This window comes from Ochotona curzoniae, unplaced genomic scaffold (assembly GCF_017591425.1).
Source record: "Ochotona curzoniae isolate NIBS_2020 unplaced genomic scaffold, NIBS_Ocur_1.0 contig_4516, whole genome shotgun sequence".
Lineage (NCBI taxonomy): Eukaryota > Metazoa > Chordata > Mammalia > Lagomorpha > Ochotonidae > Ochotona > Ochotona curzoniae.
In genome coordinates, this window is record NW_024466313.1 from 2,899,244 (window position 1) to 2,924,422 (window position 25,179).

The 25,179-nt window shown below is 60.4% G+C and overlaps 1 protein-coding gene across 2 annotated transcripts; it reads left to right on the plus strand.

The window, feature by feature from the left end:
• Positions 1-756: 756 nt before the first annotated feature.
• On the plus strand, positions 757-25,179 carry UBASH3A (ubiquitin associated and SH3 domain containing A). Of its 2 annotated transcripts, XM_040986656.1 has the most exons (14): positions 757-891; positions 2,861-2,914; positions 4,728-4,914; positions 5,492-5,690; positions 7,363-7,532; positions 8,961-9,169; positions 14,481-14,607; positions 17,416-17,515; positions 19,656-19,778; positions 20,495-20,587; positions 21,578-21,722; positions 22,796-22,902; positions 23,441-23,550; positions 24,633-25,179. In XM_040986656.1, exons 1-14 carry the CDS (start codon positions 776-778, stop codon positions 24,768-24,770), a joined length of 1,878 nt encoding a protein of 625 aa, XP_040842590.1. In that variant the 5' UTR covers positions 757-775; the 3' UTR covers positions 24,771-25,179. The 2 variants fall into 2 exon arrangements, with proteins under 2 accessions (XP_040842590.1, XP_040842591.1); XM_040986657.1 differs by lacking the exons at positions 22,796-22,902; positions 23,441-23,550.

Genomic DNA, 25,179 nt, shown 5'->3' on the forward strand with positions numbered 1-25,179 from the left:
AATATAAAAATCAGTAATATCAGCAGCAAAGAGTATGAACATGAATATTAAAATCATTGATAGTGCTACCAAAATTACCCTGCAACTAGGAATAATCTGGTAACAGTGCAGGGGGCCACAGAGAAGACTATGGAACAAAGTCAACATCTGAGAGGGCCTCCCGACACTGCCAGGCGGCCTGACAGCCTTGACCAGGTGCACCAATGGGCTCCCAGCCCAGACCAAGACATTGCAAAAAGGGGGAACGAACATCTGCTGAGGCATAATGGGATTTAACATGGGAAATCCATTCCCGGATTCAGGTGCTTATCCCAGCCCCTAGGACCCGGCATCCCCAGCATCCCACCGCACAATGCATTGCTCAGCTCTGCAGACCCTGTGGGCGGGTGCACTGTGGTCCAAGGTTCCCTTTGTAAACAAGCCAACCGGGATCCGGACAGCCCAGGGTCAACAGCAGGCCCAGGAGGGAACCCGCACCCCAGAATGCCACTTCCTTCCCCAAGTTCCCACTCCTCCCAGCTCCCAGACAGGCTTCCCAGGTCAGTGTCCAGGCTGGCCTCGCACGCAGTGGCCACGGTGGAAGCAGGGCCGGTGGGCGCTGCACCCCGCAGGCCCTGGGGCCACCCCGAGAGCCAGCACCTCCTCCTGCGAGCGGATATGGGCTTTGTCAGAGAGATCAGAGAGGCTTGAGGTTTCCCCACGGAGCCTCAGCCTCCCCTCACGCTCCCCTCTCAGCTTTATCTGCTCAGCTCAGCGTGTACGCGGGCAGGAAGCGATGGCAACAGGAGAAATGCAACTCTACGCCCAGGTCTCCGGCAAGGCCAAGGGCCGCAGCACCCCCTCCTCGCTCCTGGACCCCCTCCTGGCCATGGGCTTCCCAGTGCACACCGCGTGAGTACTGCCACCCACAGACCACCAGAATGCCCTGTGGCCCCCGCCCAGAGAGCTTGCTGGCTTGGGCCCCGACAGGAAGTCAGGGTGGCCTTGTCACAGGGTTTGCGTGTCTCCTTTCTCTCACCGAGCAGCCTGGCAGGCTTCCCAAGGGTGCTGGCAGTGCGCAGGTAGGGGCTTGCAAACTGTAGAAATTAGAAGCCGGCAGGAGCTGAGGGGCCCGGCCGTGACCTCTGTGTGCAGTCGGGGACACTGAAAGTGACATTTCCGGGTATCTGCTCTGCGGCGGGAGTCTGTAAGTCAGCGGACAGGCCCAGCAGCCCCACACAGCAGGCCAGGAGAGGTGGCCCTGAATCCCGGGATCTCAGGAAGAAGGGATGGGCTGTGTCCGCAAGCCAGCTCCCGGTGTCCGGCCCTCCTTGCAAGTTCCCATGAGAAGGGTGCGGGCGTGGAGGGAACTACAACAGAAACGCGCATTGGGAGGTTTCCAAGCGTCCCTCCTATGTGATAATAAAATCCCAGCCAAACCAAAGAAAGCTGAATCTCTTACCTCTTCATCCTTCCCCACCGCACACCTGTTACTAGGGGAGCAAGACCAGGCCAGCCGTTGGCACACGTGTGCCCAGGACTCAGTGCCGAGCAGGGCAGGGCTGTTGGCGGTGAGGGCCACCTGTGAGACGGCTCCGGGCCAGGGTCTGGCCTGCTGGTTAGGGCACCTGCTTCCCATTTAGGAGTCCATCCCGGCCCCAGCTCAAGTAGTTGGGTCCCTGCCAGTCATAGGAGAGATCTGGACAGACTTCCTGGTAGCTGATTCAGTCCCTGAGCTGTAGGCATTCCGGGAGTAAACTGGTGGATGGGCCAGCCCAAAGCCAGGAGCTTCCTCCAGGTCTCCCACGTGGGTGCAGGGGTCCAGGCACTGGGCCACCACCACTGCTTTCCCAGGTGCATCAGCAGAGAGCTGAATCAGAAGCGGAGGAGTCGGGCCCAGCACAATGGCTCAGTGGCTGAGTCATTTCCTGGAACGCACAGGGATCCTATATGGGCACTGATTCATGTCCTGGCTGCTCCATTTCCCATCCTGTTCCCTGCGTGAGGATGGCCCAAAGCCTTGGCACCCTGAACCCATGCTCCTGGCTCCTGGTTTCACATCAGTTCAGCTCTGGCCATTGTGGCCACTTGGGGAGTGAGCCAGCAGATGGAAGATATTTTTCTGTCTCTCTTTCTCTCTGTAAATCTGCCTTTCCAATTAAATTAAAATAATAAAATAAATCTTAAAACAAACAAAGCAGAGCAGCCAGGACATGCATGATGCCCAGCTGCAGGTGGTAACTCGAGTCTTTCTGCCACAAGGTCAGCCCAGTAAAGTGGTCTCTAGGTCGATTCTTACAAACACCCAACTATACTCTGGTTTCTCTTCAGGTCGTATAAATCTTTGCCTTTTACAAACACCCACACTGCTATATGGGTAGATGCAGTGTGGCCTGGGGCTCCCTCCTGCTTGCAGAAATGTATCTGACACTTTGTACGGAGAGCGTTCGGGGCAAGGCTGTAGGCCACGGCACCTGCAGGCAGCCACATCCCAAAGATGCTGCCCCAAACACCAGCCACTTCCTCCCTGAGCCCAGCAGGGCTCCCTGCTTCCCCAGCTGTCTGCTCCAGCTCATTAACTCCAGGGCAAGGCGTCCACTCGCCTGTCCTGGGGTGTAGGGTGTGGAGGAGGGGCAGAAGAGGATCCAGCAGAAGGCAGAGGGCAGGCATCCCACACTGGGACCCCATACCCAAGGGCTGGAGCTGGGGAGGCCAGGGCAGAGCCAAGTCTGTGGGCCAAGAGGAGGGGGCGGGGCGAGAATGTCCCCAGAAGATGGAGGCAGGAAAGACCCCAACAGCACCCTCCCCTCAAGCCCTCCTCCTGCTGTCTCCCCTCTAAGACGGAGACACAGCCTTAGCCTGCCTCCACCCACATCCCTAGGCTCAAAGCCCTGGCAGCCACCGGGAGAAAGACCGCCGAGGACGCCTCCAATTGGTGAGTGGGGTAGTCGGTCTGGAGGGGGTGGGCAGGGTTGCTGCAGCCTGGTGGGCCTCGCTGGGCAGTGCCTGGAGACCCCCTACTGTAAATGTGAATCACGGGGTGCTCAAGGCCCACCCACCGCACACCAGCATGGGGTCTCTCCCGAGCCGCTGCCCCATGGGACAGGTAGAAGTTGGGGAACCCCCCCCCCACAGGTTCCTGGCATTTCTCAGGCCATCCATGGCCACAGCCAAAGCCACAGTCCAGCTCTCTGCTCCAGGAACCACGAGGATGGGCTTTATGGAAGCCCACCTGCTGGGCTGTGGCACACCACAAGGCTTGGAACAGCTGCAAGAGCCGGACAGAAAAAGCAGGATTCCTGGCGGGGACTAGGCTGCCCTGCCCAGCACACACGGGAAAGACCATGAGGCCTCCCTCAGGAGGCTCCTTGCCTCCCACAGCCCCCAGGCTCAGGGCTGCCCCAGCAAGGCCTCCGGGGGACCCTCCTCCAGTTTTGAAACCCGTGGCCAGGCACGACCTGGAGCCACCCACTGTGGGGGGTACATGGTCAGCATCTGGCGGGCATCACCCGGACAGCAAGACCAAGGAGGGCACCCACCAGCGAGCAGGGCCCGGCTCTAGCAGTTCCACCTGCCAGCAGCTTCCCGGGAGAAATACGCAGGGCCTGTAAGTCACAACTGAAGCCTCTGGAACTTTTCAACAAGGTCTGTTTATTTATTTGAAAGAGGAAGAGAGGGAACTTTGAGCCAGGCCAAAGCCAGGAACCAGGGGCTCCAGCAGGGCCTCCCACATGGGTGTGGGGGCCCAAGCATTGGAGCTCCCCACTGCGTTCCCAGGCACGTTAGCAGGGAACTGGATGGGAGCTGAACAGTGGGAACTTGAACCAGCACTCCAACATACCCAGCTGCACCACAAATTCAGCCCTGATCCTGAGGCTTTTATTTGTTCAAGGACTTTTGCTTTGTTTTGTTTCTCTTATTTTAAGGAAACTAATGTTCATTTCCATTCCTTTGGGAATGGCAAGTGCAATGTTACATGCTAGAGGACTTACAAAAAGGTAACGGAAAATGGGATTTCAAGGCAAGTTGACTGGCACAAAGAAGTCTGAAAACCCCTGCCCGGAAGGGTTTTTTAAAAGTTCACGGAAGTGTGTCGTGGGAAGGTTGTCCACAGACCTCAGAGTGTCCTGCAATGCAAAAGCACATCTTCCTGTGAACTGTTCGAATCGCCCTCTTGTGTGTGCCATGGCTGTGTACTGCCTTTCAAAGATCCCCAGCTGCCAGGCCTGGCCACAGGGGGACTCCGGGGTCCACGGAGGTAAAACACACAGCCCAGAAAGTGGAACCAGAGTTTATAATCCACACAGCATGCACACAGGGGCTGCGTCTCGATCAAATGTCTTTAAGATTTAGTTTACGTATTTGAAAGACAGAGCTATAGAGAGGTGGGCAAGGGGAGAGAAAGCTGTTTTCCATCCACTGGGTTTTACTTACCAATTGGTTGTAACAGCCAGAGCTGAGCCACATGCGGTAGACAGGAGCCAGGAACTCTAGCCGGGTCTCCGTGTCAGGTGGCCATCCTGTGGCTATCCTCGGCTGCTTTCCCAGGCACATTAGCACTGACAGGACCAGAAGCAGGAACCGGAACTAGTGCTGCCAGCGTCACAGCGGCAGCCTGGCCAGCTGCACCACCGCACGGACCTCCTTGGGCTGGGCTCCTGGCAGCTGCTCATCCCGAGGCAGGGAGGCCTCCCCAGCAGCTGGGGAGGACGCCCCGGTGGACGCAGCCCTGCCCTTCTCTGCTGCAGGCTGCACTGTCACCATGACGACCCCTCCCTGGATGACCCCATCCCCCAGGAGTACGCCCTGTTCCTCTGCCCCACGGGGCCGCTGCTGGAGAGGCTGTGTGACTTCTGGAGGGACAGCCAGCGCCAGTGCGCCAGGAACAGAGCTCACGAGGTCTTCCCACATGTGACACTCTGCGACTTCTTCACGGTGAGTCCCCCACCCCTGGGCCACCTCTGGGGCTGGCAGTCGCCACCCTAGCTGCCTTCTGCCTTCCTTCAGGCCCCAGCTCACACCTGGCACCTACTTGCCCTTCTAGTCTCTGCACCTGCAGGTCACTCTGGATCCTAGGCTAGCAAGCAGGTGCGTCTCCCACCTGTGCACACCCAGAAGCCAGAACACTGGGGTGGGAGAGGTGGGGAGTGGGCTTCCTAAATGCACAGCAGGTTGGCTGAGGCACTGGGTCGGTTGTGGGCAGGTCACAAGCCCTTGTCCCTGGCTCAAGGAAACCATGCTTACCAAGAGGCTTGGCAGGGCCTGGCAGGGAGAGTTGAGTGGAGTCTCCCAGCTTCCGGATGCCAACTGACTACTTCGGATCTCCCACATGGGCACCTTATGGGGTAGGGTCTTCAATCCAGAAAGAACTGTTCTTAGGATTTCTCAGAAACCAAGTGCCAGGCAGGGGACAAAGCCACAACCCCTGAGCCAGCAGAGGAGAGCACCCCTCGCCCACCACATCGCTTCGGCTGGGCATGAAAACACTCTCTGTCCCTGCCCCTGCCCGCAGTGCGAGGACCAGAAGCTGGAACAGCTGTATGAGGCGCTCAAGAAAGCCGGCGACAGGACGCGGGCCTCCTTCCCGTCCGCCGTGCCCCTGGTCCTGCACTCCTCCGTCAGCTATCTGGGATTCTTCATCAGCGACAGGCCAGCCAACCTCATCCGGGAGTTCGCCATGGCATTTGCCTCTGAGGCCTCGGTCTTAGCAGGTAGGCAGCCCCACAAGCGCCTGGCACACACGGGAGAGCAAGGCATCCATGCCACGGGCCATGCCAACGATGACTGTTCCCCTCCAGCTGGGGCTTCACGGGGTCATGCAGAATCATCAACTTAAAAAAGACCCTATTATAGATTGGATGTGAGTCTTGTCTGTGGTTGCCAGTGCACAGGTGGCCAGATGACTCCTGTGGCAGGAACCAGACCTGAGGCCACACACGGGCTGTGCGTGTTGGGAGCAGGGTGGCATCTTGCCTCCTCCTCCAGGGAGTCCTCCTGCCCCTCCGCCCACCTCATCCTGAAGCCGAGAGCTTGCACCTGCCAAGGGCCGAGAGTCCTGCACAGGGACCCCAAGCTGCACTCGGCACCGTTCCCTAAACTCACATACCAGAGGCCTACAGGTGTGGTTAGCGAGCGTGACGCTGAAGGCAAAGACGGCAGTGACAAAGCCACACCCAAGGGACTGCCAGGAGCTAGACTGGCAGGAGGAACCCTCAGAGGGAATGCAGTCCTGCCCACACCCTGTCCTAGCACCTTGAGCAGCACCCTCACCTCCCTTGTGGCCAACCACTTGGCTTGTTGCAGCAGCCCAGGAGACCGAGGCCCTTGCTGGTCCTGGAAGAACTGAAATTTGCGCCCACTTGTTGCTCACCTCCAGTTCCCATGTACCCCAACCTGACCTTGAACCCTTGCAAGATGCCTCTGGGGCACCAGGTGGCCAATCAGGGCTCGGGGTGTCCCTGGTCCCTCTGGGGGCGGGGGAGAGGTGCCCGGATGTCCCTGGTCCCTCTGGGGGCGGGGGAGAGGTGCCCAGATGTCCCCGGGGAGAGGTGCCCATGGGAGATAAGGGCTCCCTGAAAAGCTAAGCCCTCAGAAGCTGGCTGCTTCTCAGGTGGTGCTGACTCACTCCTCTCACACTTGTTTAAAAAACAAAGTCGCACAAAGAATTCCCTACCACCCACGCATGCCTCAGCACCGGAGACAGACCCAGGTAGCTAGGGTTTGCTGCAGGCAGGCAAGGGGCAGGGCTGTGGGGCTCCTGCTGGGCTGGCTACAGGGGCAGCAGACTCCATATGAATGAGACAACCTTGCGTGGAGTGGTGACCGGAGCCGCTGCTGCGGAGAACGCTGGGAACGGGAGCCCGGTCAGGCTAAAACGTGTGGTCACTCCCACTGCTCACAGGGCCAGGCGGGGTGGACATGAACCCAGAGGCCAGGTCTGCCTCCCCCAGCCGGGGTAAACTGCCTCATGGTCCCACTGCTGCCAGCCCGGGGCAGGTAGGGCCCTCTGACCTGTAGGGAGGAGCCAGCTGGGTCCTGGCCACTCCCCAGACAAGGTAACCCTCAGGGTCCAAGCCACAGAGTATATGGACACCTTGGGAGTCTGGGAGTGAGGAAGCTTCCTGCTTGGTCCATGGCAATCACGGTTTCGAACAACTCCCTGGCAAACGGGTGGACCGGAAACCCCTGAGCACACCTTCCGGCTTCCTGCATCCTGAGGAAGCCTCAGGGCTCCAGGAGATGCCAGGAGCACCCAGATACGCTGGCGGGGAGGGCGGTAGGCAGAGGTGGAGTCCACAGGACCCTGGCTGGGTGGGCGGTGGTGCACACGGCTCCAGGGAAGAGGCCCTGCCCACCCCATGCCTTCCTCCCCCTCACCCGCAGACTGCACCGTGAAGCCTTGCACCAAGCAGCTGCACCTGACCCTGGCCCACAAGTTCTACCCCCACCACCAGAGGACACTGGAGCAGCTGGCCAAAGCCATCCCCCCGGACCCCGGCTGCCAGTGGACAGCTGCACTCTACTCCCGGGACATGCGCTTTGTTCACTACCAGGTGAGCAGGGCAGGACCCAGCTGCCCAGACCCCAGCCCAGCCCCAGCCACAGCAGGCAGCAGGCACCCGCCCAGCCCCAGCAGGCAGCAGGCACCAGCCCCAGCAGGCAGCCTGGGAAGGGGTTTCTGGTAGAAGTTGGAAACTGTTTATCTACAATGCTGGCCTTGCCCATGCAAGTGTAAAAAAACATTTTATAAACGCACAAGCTGCAGAGGCCTGAATGGCTTGGGCGGAGGGACGCATCCGTGTTGGCACGCACCGATCAGGTCCCGGGGCGGGATGGGGGCGGTTGCTCCTCTCAGACCCAGGGTCTGGGAACAAAGAAGCTGCTGTGTTCTGAGCAGTAGGGAAAGTTGCAAATGACCTTGCTTCTAAAAAGCACGGTATTTCCTTGTTTGTTGAGCGAGACCATCCACCTGCTGGTTCACTCCCCAATGGCCACAGCAGCCAGAGCTGGGCCAGGCTGAAGCCGGGAGCCAGGAGCTGGCCAGGTCTCCCCTGTGGGTGCAGGGGCCCACACACTTGGGCCAGCCCCCATTCCTCCCCAGGTACATCAGCAGGGAGCTGGATCAGAAGTGGAGGAGCGTTAAGCCTGCACCAGGCCAGGAGCCTCAGCCCAGAGAGGCTGAAGGAGCGTCTGCTTAGCCTTCACACTGCTTCACAGAGGGAATAAGCAAACCAGTGAACAGAGGTGTGGGTGGATGGGCGGACAGAAAACAGACAGGAGGCTGAAGAGGCAAAGATGAGGGGCTCACAGAGCCACGTGGACTCCTGACTGGTTAGAGCGGGGCAGAGGGCGGGGATCCGCAGGCTGGGGAGGGCAAAGTGCACCGCTCCTTGCTGTCACGTTATGTCGGCACCCGGGAGCACAGATGGCATTTGAGACCCTGACGTGAGGAACAATGTTCCAGGAATGTGCCTTGTATGGGCTTGACTGTTCTGAAAGGTTGTGGAGGCCTCCAGAAATCATTTTATACAAATCAAGCGTGCCTCGATGGGCCCCATTACAACCCATCTCCCAGTGTGCCAGCCTCTAGCACAGAGCCCCTTCCATACACACTGTGCCTGCTGCAGCGGCATTGGGTTGGGTGGCCCAGGCTAATGAGCACCTGTGGAAGCACGGCAGGTAGGCCAGCCTCTTTCCCCCAGATGCCTAAAAATACAACAGACAACTCTGCTGGCACACTGGCATAGTTCCTGGAGGTGGCACTAAGCATGCTCACCAGCTACTGGCTGCTTTTCTCCCAGCAGTATAATGTTTGCCTGGGCCCAAGGCAACCTAGGTACTGCCTACAGCAGGAGATCTTTATTCCAACTTTTTCATACGTTATTGAAAATCCCCTTGCGGATGCCAAAGCTTGTTTCTGAATCTCTCGTGGGAGTTCGATGTTGACTCTGTATTCTGTCCCCTCCCCGCTCCCCCCGCAGACCCTGCGGGCCCTGTTCCAGTACAAACCACAGAACACGGACGAGCTGGCGCTCAGCCCCGGGGACTACATCTTTGTGGATCCCACCCAGCAGGAGGAGGCCAGTGAGGGCTGGGCCCTGGGAATATCGCATCGGACCGGCTGCCGGGGCTTCCTGCCCCAGAACTACACGGAGAGAGCCAGCGAGTCCGACACTTGGGTGAAGCACAGGTGAGTGCAACCAGCGTCAGCTGGCCGCATGTTCCCTGACCCACGCACACGTGCCAAATGGCCACAGCGGCTGGGCTGGGCTGGGCTGAAGGAGCCAGGAGCTTGGTCCAGGTCTCCCACATGGTGTAGGTGCCCAAGGCCTTGAAGCATCTTCCACTGCTTTCAGGGAACTGAATTGGAATTGGAGCAGCCAGGACTTGAACTGGCGCCCATAGGGGCCTCCAGCATTGCAGACAACACTGTCATCCCCTGCACCCTGATGCCAGCCCCTCCTCCGGTTTTCTGTAACCTGGGGAGCCCTGCTCCCAGCGGCGTGTCTGATGTCCTGCTCTCTTGTGTGAGCTGACCGTGGCCTTGGGTCTTCTCTCCTGTAATTTTCCACAGCCCCCCAGCTGCCAGCCCTGCCAAGGTTCCCAAGTTGCTCCCATGTGGTAGGCACCTTTTGGAACAGCAACCAGCTTCTGATACCAAAGTTACTGCCAGTGGAAGTTTAGCCAGAAAAATAGAACCGGGAATGTGGACACACACAGATATTTCACTTGTGCATATCAAACACATTCAATCTTGCAATGCAGAGTAGACTAAGGAGTCTTCAGGAAGTTCACAGGAGTGTGTGCTGTGGAGAGCCTGCATGGGTTGCCAAAATTTGAGCAGCAAAACCAGTTGATCTTCCCGGTGTCTTTCCCAGGGGCTTTGTGAATTGCCCTGCTGTGTGGGACCTGTAGCTGCTGACCTCAGGAATTCCCCAACTCGTTGTTGAGGTCACCCCGGTCAGGAAGGGATGGTCATAGGCAGGCTGGGTACACGGAAAACATGCTGTCCGCGTGTGGACGATCAGAACACACCCCTGGGAGGGGGGCCGGCGTGCAGACGCTGCGACAGGGAGTCCCTGAGCTCAAGGGGCAGAGACCACCGCCAGTCAACTCACGCCCATCCTGTAGCTGAGTGCATGGATCCTGGCGCTAATTCCCTACTCAGGCTGACTGCGAGCTGGCTCAGAGCTTCCTCTGCAGGCGTTTGCGGAGTGAACCAGCAGATAGGAGCTTTGCCCTTAAATCTCAGATACTAAACACCGTGCAGGTCGCTTCCCACGCAGCCGCTCAGACCCACGCCAGAGCGTCCTGCTTCTCATCATCTTTTCAGTGGGTTCGGGACGTCACGTCTGGGAAATCTCGTCCCAGCAGCAGCACACCTTATTTCCATTGTGAAAGCCTCCCTCCACCTCCCGGCTTCAGTGAGTCCCTGGTGGCCGGGTGCCCATCAGACACCTGCTGGAAAGCCATTTCTGGGGAAAGTTCCTCCTTCCAGCCACGGTGACAGGTGAGGCCGCCCCTCCAGGAGTCTCCTCTGCTAGGACACTGGAGGAGGGGTGACCTTCAGCGGCCGGGTCCAGGGAGGCAGCCCCCGTGGGACAGCAAAGACTGCTGAGAGTGGGAGGGGCAGGGGAAACACCCAAAAGAGACCTTTGTGGTGGCCCCAGACTTGCTGGCGCCCTCAGAGCGGTGTGACAGCAGCTTGGCCATCCCAGGGAACACGTGTCAGCTTCACTCTCTCCTAAGCATATTCAGAGGGTGTGTACGCCTCCGAACGCCCACACCACAAGGCTGGGCACAGGTGTGTCAGCATCCACGGATTTTCAGGTCCGTGCTGGACTTGAACAGAGTCCGCGGGGGGGTTCAGGCTCCTGGTCCAAGATGGCATATGTGTGTCACCTTGAGGTGACCTGTAACACTGCCCACGAAGCACCTGCTTTAAGTGCTCTCCTGTCCTGTCCAGATTACACACGAGGAATCTGCCACACTCAGCACAGATGTGGTCTTTCAGAGTCCACCAGGGTGGAGCCCGCAGGCTCTGGGCCGATGTGCACCCTGGGAGGCAGCGGCGACGGCTGCAATGACTGGGCTCTTGTCACTCGCGTTGGAGACGCAGGTTTTGGAGCCCGGCTTTGTCCTGGCTCGGTCCCAGATGGGAACCGCTTGTCTGTCTCTCTGTCTGCCTCTGAAAATTGACAAACAAATGGAGGAAAACGCCTTGGAAAAAAAAGAATAATAAGAGAAATGCATGCTAGCTTTCAACACCCTCCCCCGTGTGGCAGGTCCTGCTGCTGCAGAGGGAGCGGAGGAGCCGGGAGCAAAGCCGGTCCCAACGCCAAGCTGGGGCTGCCAAGAGGGGAAACAGCAAGTTAGGAAGCAAGCCCGTGGCGACAAGATTCTCACAGTTCTAAAACAGAGCAAGTCAAACACAAACGTCGCAGAGACATTGAGAAACCACAAAGTGAGTTGTTGAACGTGTGTGCAGCATCGTAGGTGTACGTGGCAGAAATCAGCCCTACCTGAGCGCACACCTGTGTGAGGTGTGTTTGTACGCACATGTGTGCTTGAAGGGTCCCTGGGGAGCAGACTGACTGGGGACTTGTGGTCCCCCCGGGCACTGGGAGTGGGCCCAGGCCAGGAGCAGGAGTAAGAACGGGGGCTTTTTGAGCCATGGAAATTGAGTTGTCCCAAATGTGGATTAACCCACTTCAGAGTTAAAAAGAGTGTGAGGAAGTGGGTCAAAGGGCAAAGACAGGTGGAGAAGCCAGATTCTGAGGTTGGCGCTGCCTTGGCATTCCCCGTGCGATGGGAAGCAGACAGGCAGACCCTGCTCAGTCACAGGCAGAGGTGGACAAGGACGCCAGGGCAAGCCTGCTGCCCCAGAAACAAGAGGCACATCACACACGGTCAAACCCGAGGCAGGCAGACCAGCACAAGCCCACTCAGCTGGTGCAATGCGTCCTCAGGCCCAGGAGCCACGTGGGAGCCACTGAGCGGCAGTTACAAGCGGAGGAGGAGACAGAGAGATCCTCCATCGCTGGTTCCCTCCCCAGGGCTGGGCCGGGCTGGACAGGATCCATGAGGTTCAACCAAGTCCCCCTCGTAGCTGCAGGGGCCCAAGCACTTGAGCCATCCTCCACTGCTTTCCCAGGTGCAGTAAGGAGCCAGATCCGAGGGAAGCAGCCAGGACAAGAATCAATGTCCACATGGGATGCTGACATGGCAGGCGGCAGCTTAACCTGCTGTGCCGCAACACCCACCCCTCCATTTATGATTTCGAGTCCGTTAGCAGTCCTTGTTCCCTGCCTGGGAGGGGAGCTCAACACTGCAGAGGGAACCCCCACCCCCTATACCACCACCAGCCACAGGCAAGCTTGGAAGTTTCCAGAAGTGTGTAGCAAAGACCCAGCAGGAGGTGAATGTGTGGCTGTGACACGTCTCACACCACAGGCGCCTGTCACCAACACGGCTGCTCAGGATTGTGGGCCTGATGTCAATGGAGCGAAGTTACAAGAACAGGCCTGGAAGGTGTGGAAGAGGGAGGGGGGAGAGGAGGGAGGCTCCATCCTGGGCACGTGGGGGACTCAAGGCCCCCTGTGCTGGAAGCTCTGTCCTCCTCGCTGGGAAGCGGCCAGCGCCCTGACAGGTGACCGTGGGCCAGAATGCCGATCTCGGTGCTGAGTCAGTTACCGTGGCCACATCTTCTAAAACAGCCACGAGTCTTCACAGAGCATGAGGCCGTCCTCATCCCATGACCAGATCAGCAAAGCAGTGGGAGGCATGGGCAGGTGGCTCCTGGTCGGGGCAGCCCTCCCACAGGCAGACAGAAGACCACTAGGTTGCTTGATACATGACCTCTGCCCTGGCCAGCTGTGGACACGTGCTGGCCAAGCTCCCAGACCGTGACAATAAGCGTGACAGTGCCCAGGGAGGGTGAGGTCCGTGAGTGATGCCAACTCCACAGAGGCAGGCCAAGCAACCCGTCAGCCACCTGCCACCTCCTGCCTGTCCTGCCATGATCCCAGGAGGGAGGCCCCAGGGCTGGCCAGCACCCCCCCTCTGCCCCTCTGCCCCTCTGCTCACCCCAGTCTGCAGAGCTGTGAGGCAGCGCCCAGTGTGGAAGCAGGCCCCTGCCCCTCTGGCTGTGTTTACAGCCTTTGGGGAGCCCAGGACAGCTGAGTCATACACCTGCCTGGGGTGTGCGTCACTGAGGAAAACAGAAAGATCCAGAAGTTTGCCTCTGTCCTCTCCCCTCCCTGGCTTGAGGTGGGCACAGGAGGCCATGCCAGGGTGGGACCGGGCAGGACCGGGCAGGGCGGATGCCCCACCCGCCCCAATAAAGAGGAAACCACCAGAACTTCCTGTGCCAGCAGCTGGCTGCATGAGCCCTGCGGCAGGTGCACTGGAAGGGGGCCTCACAGAAGCAGACTCACAGCGGGGTCCTGAGTTCTGCAGAAGGAGAGGGTTGGGACGGAGCCCATCGAGAGCCTCCCACTCCCTCCTCTGCCCCGTCCCGAGACCCCCTGACACTGCCGACACCCCCGGTTGGCTTGTGCCTGGCCTCCGCACTCGGCAACCAAGAAGCTGCTTGCTATACTCACTTGTCATTCCGAGGGGGCGCTGGAACAAGTCGACAGGAAATGCCCACGTCTTCCCGTCTTTCCGTTCTGATTACCCACAGACATCCTCATTCAAAAGGCCAAGAAAAACTGCACTTCCCTCTCTCGAATCAGAAAGCGGTTTTGATTTCTCGGGTTATTTTTGCTTTTGTTTTGTTGCTTTACAAACAGATGGGAATAAAAAGCAAATTGGCAAGATGCTCTGGGAACCTTAGAGACAGGTCTGACCTTTCCATTCCGGGACTCCACCCTGAGGAAGGGCGGGCTTGGGGTTTGCAGAGAGACCGAGAGAGAAAGATGTTCCATCCACTCATTCACTTCCCAAATGGTCGTAATGGCAGGAACTGAGCTGATCCGAAGCCAAGAGCCAGGAGTTTCTTCCGAGTCTCCCACACAGGTGCAGGATCCCAAGGTTCTGGGCTGTCTTCTGCTGCTTCGCCATCAAGTTGAATCAGGTGTGGAGTTGCCAGAACCCGAATCAGTGCCATATGGGCCGCCAGCACTGCACACCAGCTCCACTGTGGATCCCTTATGGCACTGTCTGCACCACTAAGTGCTTCCCACAATCCCGTGCGTGCAGGCCACTCACTGCACCTGCCCGTGGCCTCCCCACCAGCAGGCAAGCGTGCCATCAGATGGAAAACACCAAGTGGCATCGTGACATAGCAGGTTGACCTGCCACCTACAGCAGCAGCATCCCACATGGGCGCCAGTTCAAGTCCCGGCTGCTCCACTTCCCATTCAGCTCCTGCTAATGTACCTGGGGAAGCAGCAGACAGTGGCCCAGAGGTTGGGCTCTGTGGCCAGGTTGGAGACACCCTCCAGCACACCAGGCACGCCCAGTCTCCACAGCAACGCTTCTCCTCCCTGCCCTTACAGGACATACACCTTCAGTCTGGCCGTGGTCCGAGACCCCAGGAAGGACAGTGAAGCCAGCAACCAGCATGGCCCAGAACTGGCCCCTGAGCAATTGGCACGCAGTGCCAGCAGCATGCAGAGTTTACAGGTGAGAGAACTGCCCCTTCCTTGGTTTTCTTTGCTTTTGAAAATGATGCCCAAAGAGAGAGAGAGAACTCTTCCACCTACTGATGCGCTCCCCAAGTGGCCACAACAGCTGGGGCTGGCTTAGGCGGAATCCAGGAGCCTGAGCTGGGTGCAGGGGCTCAGGCACTTGAGTCATCCTCCGCTTTCCCAGGTGCATCAGCAAGGGCCCGATGAGAGGCAGAGCAGCTGAGATTTGAGTCATCCTAAGTTGAGGCTCCACTGCCCAGGCCAGCGCTGGGCAGAGCCTCTCTGGTCCTGGGGCATCCAAGGAGGCTTGGTGTCTGCTGGCCCCATAGCGCCCAACAGGCTGAACACAGAGCCTTAGCCCCTCCCTCCAGGGCCACGATGAAACCCCAGTGGAGAGAGCATCGCTGCCCAAGCTGTGCTGGTGGCCTGTGGCAGGTGCAGCCCCTGGCACTCGGTTCTCTGGCATGGATGCCAGCCTTAGCTATCACATTCTGTCCAGTGCACAGCAGATCCCCCTCAAAGCAATCCCGTGTCATCGCTCTCCAGTATCCACGGCAAGAAGAGAGCGCGCTCTACACCGCCCCCGCCCCACCCCACCCAGTCTCGGGAGAGCAGCCCACGTCACTATCTCACGTGTGGACCCAGGCCTCCCCAAGATCAAGGCCAGTACGCCAGGGACCGTAGCTCCAAGGCCAGGCTAGGCTGCCTGGGCACGGGCAAGGCTCCAGAGAGCTGCCTTCTGGCCCATCAGTGCTACTTGCCTAGAAGAAACAAAGTAACGAACACCCAAAGCACAAGGTTCCCAAGTGCTCAGTGCAGCTCCGGAGGCAGGAGGCAGGCAGGACAGCTGTGTGCTTGCATGTTGGAGCTGCCTTCTGACACACAGCCATGCTGAGGAAGAAGCAAGGTGGGTGGATGGAGAGCTGGCTAGCAGATGGCATACAGGCAGATGTGACTGACCAGCAGGCACGTGGCAGACGGCAGATCATCTGTATCTACAAGGGGACTGCAAAGGCTCAGCGGGGGGCAGGGTGATGGGCACTTGACACAGCAGGTTAGATGCCAGGTGAAACGGCCGCCCCCAGCAGACCACTCAGGTTGGCAGTTCCAGCTTCCCACCAGCGCAGGCCCAGGGAGGAGGCGGTGACAGCTCAGGGCTTGAGACCCTGGGGGCCCATGAGGGAGATTCTAATCTCTCCTGACCTACGCTGGCCTGTTCCAACCAGGTCGGGCCCAGCCCTGACCACTGCAGCGGACCAGGGGGACGGGAGTGCCCTCTCTCTCTCTCTCTCTCTCACTCTAGCTCTCTATCTCCCCACCCCCTTTTAGTCCAACCCTTAAGAACTGAGGATCCTGGCAATTCCATGCCCATGATGGCATTTTTATTTTTTAGCATGTTCACTAAGAAAAATGGGAATCCTTTAAGGATCTTCTGTCATTTGGGGACAGAAGGAGCAGAGGTGAGCTGTCAAGGGGGTGTCTGAGGGCTCCCCTAGGAGACACCCACGAATGGCCACTGTCCAGTGAGAGCAGGGGGCAGGGTGGCCGTGGGCAGGGAGGCCTCTCTAGGGGTCTGTCCTGGTATTTGCTTGCCAAAACCATGTCCAAGGTCCCCAGAACACTCTCCTAGCAAGCAGATGCTATGGTGTGTGGCCACTCAGAAAGCCAGCCAGTCTGGCCGTGACCTCGGCTCCTGGCCTGTCCGCTCTGGCTTTGGCAGGTCCACTTCCGCCCCTCGATAGATTGTACATTGTGTTTGGGACTGTGCTGGGAAAGCCACGTTCCACTCCTGTTCCAATTCCTCCAAGAAGCACCCCGCCCCCAACCCCCATCATGATCCATGTGTTTAAAATTTCCTGCCGTGAGCTCTGCCCGGGTCTGTGGCCGATCGGGCCACTGCTGTGTCAGCTGAGCCTGTTGGCGTGCGTGTGGTGTGGGCTGTGCTTCTGTTGTCTGTCATCTGTCAATCAAGGCGTGGGCAGGACGACTCCACCCCCTCAGGTGCCTGTGGTCTGTCTGTCACCACGGACTGCGGCCCCCGCGTGGTCTCCTCCCTTCCTACAATGAGCCGTCTGCTGGAAAACTACCGACTTCCTGGGGTGCCTGATCCCCATGGAAGATGCCAAGAGTCAGTAATGTCCCCCATGAACTCGGTGCCCGCGTCCGCTCCGGTTCTAGCAGGACTCGTGTGGTTAGAACAGGGACGCTTTTTCAACGTGACGTGTTCAAGCCGGGCTGAGAGAAATTGGGTGGGAAAACATGTTTGAAATGCAAGTATCTTTTTTTTCAAGCACACACATTTCCGGTGAACTCTTTTGAAGACTCCTCGCATACATTGTGCTAAGATAGAATACAGACGCAGAGACGGGGACAGAGTGGGAGAGTTACAGAAAGAGCGGGCGAGGGCGAGCGTGGCGGGGACAGAGACGGGGACAGAGTGGGAGAGTTGCAGAAAGAGCGGGCGAGGGCGAGCGTGGCGGGGACAGAGACGGGGACAGAGTGGGAGAGTTGCAGAAAGAGCGGTGGCGGGGACAGAGGCGGGGACAGAGTGGGAGAGTTGCAGAAAGAGCGGGCGAGGGTGAGCGTGGCGGGGACAGAGACGGGGGCAGATGGGAATGACAGTAACACCCTCGCCCGTCACAGTAAGTGACGACCAGGAAACGTGGGGAGTGCTGATGACCCTGGGGCCCGGCACCTCCTCCTGGCCACGACCCTGCAGAATGGGCAGCAGCTTCTGGCCAGCACAGGCCAGGCCAGGAGTCCTGGGGTGGTAAACAGCTCATGCCTGGCTTCCCTCTCCCAGGCCGCCGTGGCGAGGAGGCGCGTGCTGGTGGTGCGGCACGGGGAGCGAGTGGACCAGGTCTTCGGCAAGTCATGGCTGCAGCAGTGTTCCACGCCAGACGGTAGGTGGCACGTGGGTAACCCTGTGGACAGGAACTCCATGGACTTCACCCATGAGATCTCGTCTCCATCACCCTGTGGCGCTGACACCCCACCCTGGGAGGGGGCGCGGTGCAGAGTGACAGCATTCAGGGAGTCCCAGAGGGGTATGGACTGGCCACATCTTTCTCGGCAGGTGTGGGGTGCACCTGGCTGTGACCCACCTCCACACCAGTGGGGTGTGGGATGCCTTGCAGGTAGGGCATCTTGGCAAATGCAGTGGACTCCAGCGCAAGTTGCTCTGAGCTGTGGCCTCCTCGCCTGCCCCAGCCGCCAGCCTTCTCTCCGAGCCTCTCTAAACTGACTTGCGCAGCCCTGGCCACTTCTCAGCCATTTCTGGATAGTCAGGGCCCTGCTCCCCTTGGCCCTGCCCATCTGCCCCCAGCGAAGGGTGAGTCAAACATGCCTGCAGGCCAGCCTCTGCACTGCTGACCCTTGTCCCTGTCACTGCCCCCTCTGGAGGGAAGCCCTCAGCATCCCGATAGGCCACGACTGATTGTGACTAGGAATCGTGCAGAATGACCAAGTCCACACACAGACACTGGGCTGGCCCAGAGGAGGGGGCACAGGTGAGAGAGGCCCAGGGCCAATGTCATGGCCAAGCTTGGCATGGCTCAGCGAGCTGGGGACGTGGAAAGGTCAGCAGGGCCACCACCAAAGCCTAAGGGAGAAAGAATCAGACAACAGGGCAGACTGACAGACCTAACCATGACAACCTTCCCTGCATTAAAGCCACGGGTGAGAGTGGCACCACCACACTCACCTGGAATGAACCACACTGGCTACGTGGGGTGTGGACGTCACAGTAAATGGAGACACCGAGGCCAGGGGGCCATAAGGAAAGGTACTCTCAGGGCCTGCCAATGTTCAGATGCCAGGAACCTCCCTGGGACCCTGGTCCAGGCAGCAGAGTCCCCCCACCCGGGAAGCCAAGAGGATGGGGCAGGGTCTTCTGAAATTGCAGAAACTCCAGTGGTATCCCGCCCCATGCTTCCCCAGAGCAGCCAACCCCAGCGGGATGCAAGAGCTGATAGTGGGGTGGTCTTCAGACTTAACTCACTTCCAAACCAAGCGCTCTGCCTGTGGCGCCGCTCCCCTGTTCTGAGCAAGCCCCGCCCCCAGCCTGTGGCCCAGCCCCTGTTCTGAGCAAACCCCGCCCCCAGCCTGTGGCCCCGCCCCTGTCCTGAGCAGACCCCGCCCCAGCCTGTGGCCCTGCCCCTTGTTCTGAGCAGACCCCGCCCCCAGCCTGTGGCCACGCCCCTTGTTCTGAGCAGACCCCGCCCCCAGGCTGTAGCCCAGCCCCTTGTCTGAGCAGACCCCGCCCCCAGCCTGTGGCCCTGCCCCCTGTTCTGAACAGACCCCGCCCCCAGCCTGTGGCCATGCCCCTGTCCTGAGCAGACCCCGCCCCCAGTCTTGCCCCGCCCCTTGTTCTGAGCAGACCCTGCCCCCAGCCTGTGGCCCAGCCCCTTGTTCTGAGCAGACCCCGCCCCCAGGCTGTAGCCCAGCCCCTTGTCTGAGCAGACCCCGCCCCCAGCCTGTGGCCCTGCCCCCTGTTCTGAACAGACCCCGTCCCCAGCCTGTGGCCTCTCCCCTGACCTGAGCAGACCACCTGGCATTAAAAGCCTATATTGGGTGAATAGCAGCCGAGGAACTGACGGGGCAGGCTGAGCCGTGTCTGTGGCAGGCTGTGAGGTGGGGAGGCTGCCAGCGTGGCTGCCCCGTGATGCTGTCGGAACCCACGGCAGCAGCCAAGAGGCGGCCAGCCTGAGGGCATTGGAGCCACCCAGATCATGTGTCCATCTGGTTTGCCAGGAGGCCAGCCCACCACCCACCCACTGGCTCCCAGCTGGGTGCTGGGCGTTGGCCTCCATGCCATCCCTTCCACTGCTTTGCTCGTGAGAAGGGCTATGCCATGAACTGGCGGGGACCCAGGGTTTGTACCCTGACTGCCAGGTTGGGCAAGTCAAGGTCAAACTCAGATACTCAGCTCAAGGTCAAACACAGGCAGGCAGCCTGTGGACCCCCCATTTCCAGCCCTCGGGGCCTGGAGGGACGCCCTGCCCTATGGGAGGGGTGGAGGCCTGAGGCCGCTTTGTGCTTTAGGCAGGTACCACAGGCCAGACCTCAACTTCCCCTGCAGCCTGCCCTGGCGCAGCCACGGGATCAAGGACTTCGAGAACGACCCACCACTGTCCTCCTGTGGAGTCTTCCAGGCCAGGATGGCAGGTAGGGGGGTCGCGGTGGAGGCCGCCGGGCACAGTCTCCCAGGGCAGATGGGGGAGCCCCTGCCACGCGCCTCCCACCCCAGTGTTAGCTGCCCCCGGCCCTGTGTGTGAGTCTACACTTGTGTCTGCTCATACCTGCATGGGCTGTGCTGCCCCCTGCCCTCCTTGCCTCCAGCCCTGGGTGACTCGGGGCCCCAGGCTGGTGGGTGGCTCAGCAGCCGCCAACACCCCTACCCCAATCACTCACCCCCCAGCAGACAGAAGGGCAGGTGCCACCGAACCAGGCGGTCCGCTGAGCCGCGTGCCCAGCCCGGGGCCCCCTGCAGACCCACGCGGGCTGTGGCCGCAGCAGGAGGTCTGCCCCTTGCTGGCCATGGGCCGGGCCCCACCCCTCTGCCCGGCAAGGCCAGTGGCAGAGGAATTCCCTGACACCAAGTCCCAAGACCTCAGAGCGCTCCAGCTCCAATGCTGGGACCTCCTGGGGTGACCAGAGCCTCCCTGAGGGCTTACGTTGGACCCCAGGATCAGCTCTCTGCCACCGGGTGACACCTGGTCACAGTTGCAGGTCCAGGGGGTGTTCTAGACACACAGGGCACAGGGAGGAATCGGACTCCTCTCAGCTACAGCCGGAGCTGCCTTCATGGAATGCCTCGCAGCAGGCTGGGCTCACCAATGGCCGTCCACCTTCCCCCTGCCCAGCGGCCCATTCTCTTCCAGGGGGAGCCCTGCTGGACAGTGGCATCCGAATCGCCACCGTGTTTTGCTCGCCAGCCCTCCGCTGCATGCAGACGGCCAAACACATCCTGGAAGGTGAGTGAGGACAGTGGACACTGGCCGTGCTGCCTTGGCCTCACCATGGTCCCCGAGGAGCGAGGGGAGAGGGTGGAAGCAGAACTGAATGACGGACAGGCGGGCAGGGGTCACGTCAGAGCCACTGCAGCTGCAGCCCCATGCTCCCAGAACTGAACCCAGCCACAGAGGCTTCTGGAATGCCAGGAAGGCAGGGCCAGCAGGGGCTGGGGTCAACATGTGAGGGCGTCCATGGGACCCTTTTGCTGCCAGCTCCCTTCCAAGCCCCAGTGCCTGTGTGGGAGCTGTCCAGCGTTCTGAATGGCTGAGGCCAGGAAGCCGTGGTATGGGGGCCCTTCTGCAGGGCAGCCTGTCGAAGGCCTGTGTCCTCCTTGCCTGGAAGGAAGGGCCAGCTGCAGCTGCCCATGCACAGCTGGCTGGCATGGCAGGTGGGAAAGCCTGGTCAAGCCCCGCTCAGCTTCTCAGAGCCATCAGAGGTCAGCTAAGCAGCAGGAAATCACTGGAAACTTGAGGGGCCTGATGGCACCAAGTAGCGCTAGAGAGAGGAGCTAGGACAGGGAGCGGGGGATGTACCCTGGGCTGGACCGGGGGGCCAGCTGAAGGTCACGGGCCTGGGTCTGAGGGCAGACAGAGACGGGGACTGACTGCTTTCTCTGCTAAGTGGAGGCCCCGCCCAGACCCCATGACGCCCTGGGTTGTTGGGTTGGCCGAAACCTCACCGCTCTCACTAGAGCTGAGGCATAGCAACAGGACCTGGCATGGACGTGCTGTCCATGGTACACGCCCAGCCCCCTGCCTCACTCTTCTGGAACCTTCCAACGTCCCTGCAGTTTTTCTGTCAGCAATGGAGACGTTTCACAGAACAATATTTGCTAGAAACACATGCTTTAAGGAGCTGCAGGTAGAGCTTGAGGTCCAGGAGGTGACAAGCTTGCATGCAGCCAGGGTGGACGACAAGGAAGATAAACCCAGATGTCCTGTTGCCTCCAGAACTCAAGCTGGAGAGGAAGATCAAGATAAGGGTGGAGCCCGGCATCTTTGAGTGGACAAGGTGGGAGGCCAGCAAGACCGTCCCGACCCTCATGACCCTGGAGGAGCTGAGGGAGGCGGACTTCAACGTGGACACCAGCTATAGGTGCGTGTGTTTGAGCCCGCGGCCACGGGAGCTCCAGGTCTCTATAAGAGGGAAGGAGAGGCAGAGAGAGGGAAGTGACCGATCTTCCACCTGCTGGTTTACTCCCACAATGATCAGGATTGGACCAGGCAGAAGCCAAGAGCCAGGAGTTTCTTCTGGGTCTCTCATGTGGGTGCAGAGTCCCAGAGACTTGGGCCATCCTCCACTGCCTTCCAGCCCATAAGCAGAGAGCTGGATCGGAAGTGGAGCAGCCGGGACTGGAACCACTGCTCCTATCAGATGCTGGCCGTCTCCAGCAGCTCCTGCTCCTGTGCCTGCTACACCGCGGTGCTGGCCCCTGCACTTTCTCATCTGCGCTAAGGGAAATTTTCCCATGCTGTGTTCACACGGCCTTGCTATAGGAGTGGTTGAGGACCAGTGACCCCTCAGGTGGCGTGGGAGGTTAGGGACTCTTGCAAAAACTGACCGGGCATGGGAGGCAGCCATGGGGCATCGTCAGGAAGGACAGGGCCCTCCTTGACCCCACCCATGCCCAGCTCAGCCACCAACTGGGGACTGAGAGAAGCCCCTGAGTGCTGAGCCTGCCCTCCTCCCCGGCTGGCCCACCTCCCTGCAGGCCCACCCTCCTCCCTACAGGCCCACCTTCCTGCAGGCCCACCCCTCCTCCCTACAGGCCTGCCCCCTCCCCCTGCTGTGCTGAGCCTGCCCTCCTACCCGGCTGGCCCACCTTCCTGCAGGCCCACCCCTCCTCCTTACAGGCCCGCCCCTCCATCCCTGCAGGCCCACCCCTGCACACCCGCCCCCCTCATCCCTGCAGGCCCACCCCTCCTCCCTGCAGGCCCACCCCTCACCCCTGCAGGCCCGCCCCTCACCCCTGCAGGCCCGCTCCTCACCCCTGCAGGCCCACCCCTCCTCCCTGCAGGCCTGCCCTCCTCACCCCTGCAGGCCCGCCCCTCACCCCTGCAGGCCCGCTCCTCACCCCTGCAGGCCCACCCCTCACCCCTGCAGGCCTGCCCTCCTCACCCCTGCAGGCCCGCCCCTCACCCCTGCAGGCCCGCCCCTCACCCCTGCAGGCCCGCCTTCGCCCTCTCCTCCCTTGCGCCAGCTGAGAGCTATGAGCACTACATGGACAGATGTGCTGTGAGTGTGGAGCAGATGACCAGCGCCTGCGCACAGGACAGTAAGTGTCCACACCTGTGGGAGACAAGCTTTCTTCTGGGGCCCTTTCGTGCTCCAGCCCCTCCCTCCACTTCTGGGGCCAGTGAATGGGATGTCACAGTTGCCATGGTAACCGGGATATACACATGGATGCCATGGAACCTCTGCTTTGAGTGGCAGTGGACCCAGGACCCCACGATCCATGATGTCCGAGTGATCTGGTCAGCATCCCAGGAGACACAGACCTGGCATGTGTGGGAACTGACAGGATTGGGCCTCACACCTCCTGGCTTCTGGGGTCCCAGATGGGGCACACACAGAGCCACCAGCTTCCTGCCCCATCCCAGGACACCCCTGTCCCTCAGGGGCCTGCAGACTCCTGCAGTGGGTGTGGCCACAGGCTCACGGCAAGCAAAGGAACCTGGTCCCCGGCTGAGGCCCGTCCCTCCTAGAGACTGACCTTCCTGGCCAGGTGTAGGACTCTTGTGGTGGACTCAAGCTGATGCCAAGCACAAGCTGGGGGCCCCGGCCAGCCCTGACCTGAGGTCTCGTTCCCACAGTGGGCGTCATCCTCGTTGTGAGCCATGGCTCCGCGCTGGACTCCTGTACCCGGCCACTGCTCGGCCTGCCGCCCCGCAGCTGTGGGGAGTTCGCCCAGCTCGTGAGAAAGGTAGGTGGCCCCCACAGTCAGGCCCTCAAAGACACACGATGGGCTTACAGCCCCGTGCCGGCCATGAGCCACAGGCCCTGCAGGCGTGCTGGGGAAGAAGGGACTGCCGCCTGCAGCACTCTGCTGCCATTGACCTTGACGGGCCCCATGAGGGGGAAGAGGCTGGGCAGGCTTCGGGCTTTCCCGGGGATGGGGGACAGGGGTCCAGGGTGGGAGCAGGGAGGCCACTGGTGGGCAGAAAGGAACCTAGCTCTGCTCCCCATGCTCTCGGAGACCCCCAGTCATGGCACGAGTGGAGCTTATGGCTGCCAGAGCCCGGGTGCTCAGCTTGGCCTTTTGACTCAGCACATGTTCGTGGACAGGGGGTGGGGCTTCTTGGCCAGCCTCGTCCAGCACCCCCAGCAAAGCCACGTGGGCAGCAGGCACTGAGGGGGTCACATGCAAATGATCACGATGGCCACACCTAAGTTGCTGCAAAGCCAGGAGCTTCCTCCGGGTCTCCCACGCGGGTGCAGGGGCCCAAGGCCTTGGGCCATCCTCTGCTTTCCCAGGCCACAGGCAGGGAGCTGGATGGGAAGTGGAGCAGCCAAGACATAAGCTAGCACTCATATGGGCTGCTGGCACCACAGACAGGGGCTTAGTCTACTATGCCACCATGCCAAATCCCCCATTATTTTATGACGGTTACAGGCCAGCACGGCTCTCATCACCATCACCCTCCACGTGCCCTTGTTGGCCGGGGCTGAGCCTGGCTGGCAGCAGGATGCAGGAGCTCAGCCAGACCTCCCAGGCGGGTGGCAGGGATCCGTGACTGAACCATCCCACTGCCTCCAGGATCTGCATTAGGAGCTGCAGTGCGCGCCCAAACCCAGGCGCTCTGGGGACAGATGAGGGCACCCCAAGGGACACCAGTTAGAGACGCAGTTATGAAAGGCAGAGAGCGATCCTGCACTCCCCGAGGCCCGCAGCAGCCGGGGCGGCAAGTCAACGCCTGAGGCCACCGCTACCCTGCAAAGTGTGGGCACACGCCTCAGGCCAACTGGTGGGCATGTGGGACTGAGATGGGTGCCGCTCTGCCCTAGATCCCTGCCCTGGGCATGTGCTTCTGCGAGGAGAACCAGAAGGAAGGCCAATGGGAGCTGCTGACCCCGCCGGTGAAAACCCTTACACACGGGGCCAACGTGGCGTTTGACTGGCGCAGCTGGGTCATGGGCAGCTGAGCGCCAGCCCCGCGTCCCCCCAGCCTCAGCGGGCCCGGCTGAGGTCACCGCTGCCCTTACCTGTCAGCCCGAGCAGGCTCCGACCCAGCTCTGCAGTGCAGGGCACTCTCCACTCACCCGGGATGTGTCGTCAGAGTACAGCAGGCTGCAGTGGCCGGTGCGGGAAGCCGGGGTCCAGGGAGACCACGGCCCTCGCCCGCACACACAGAGAGCTGCCTCTGCAAGTCCGTGGCTCCCGCAGGGACGGAGTTCCCAGCCATTTTCTTTCTCTGCTGTCCCCTGCCTGCCCCTGGGCCCCAAGGGGATTCAGCAGTACCTGAAGTCCACAGCCAGGAAAACCTCCTTCCCGATCAACCCTGGCCGGTAGCTGCCTCAATAAACCAGCACAGAGCGCATGCTCACATTCCCA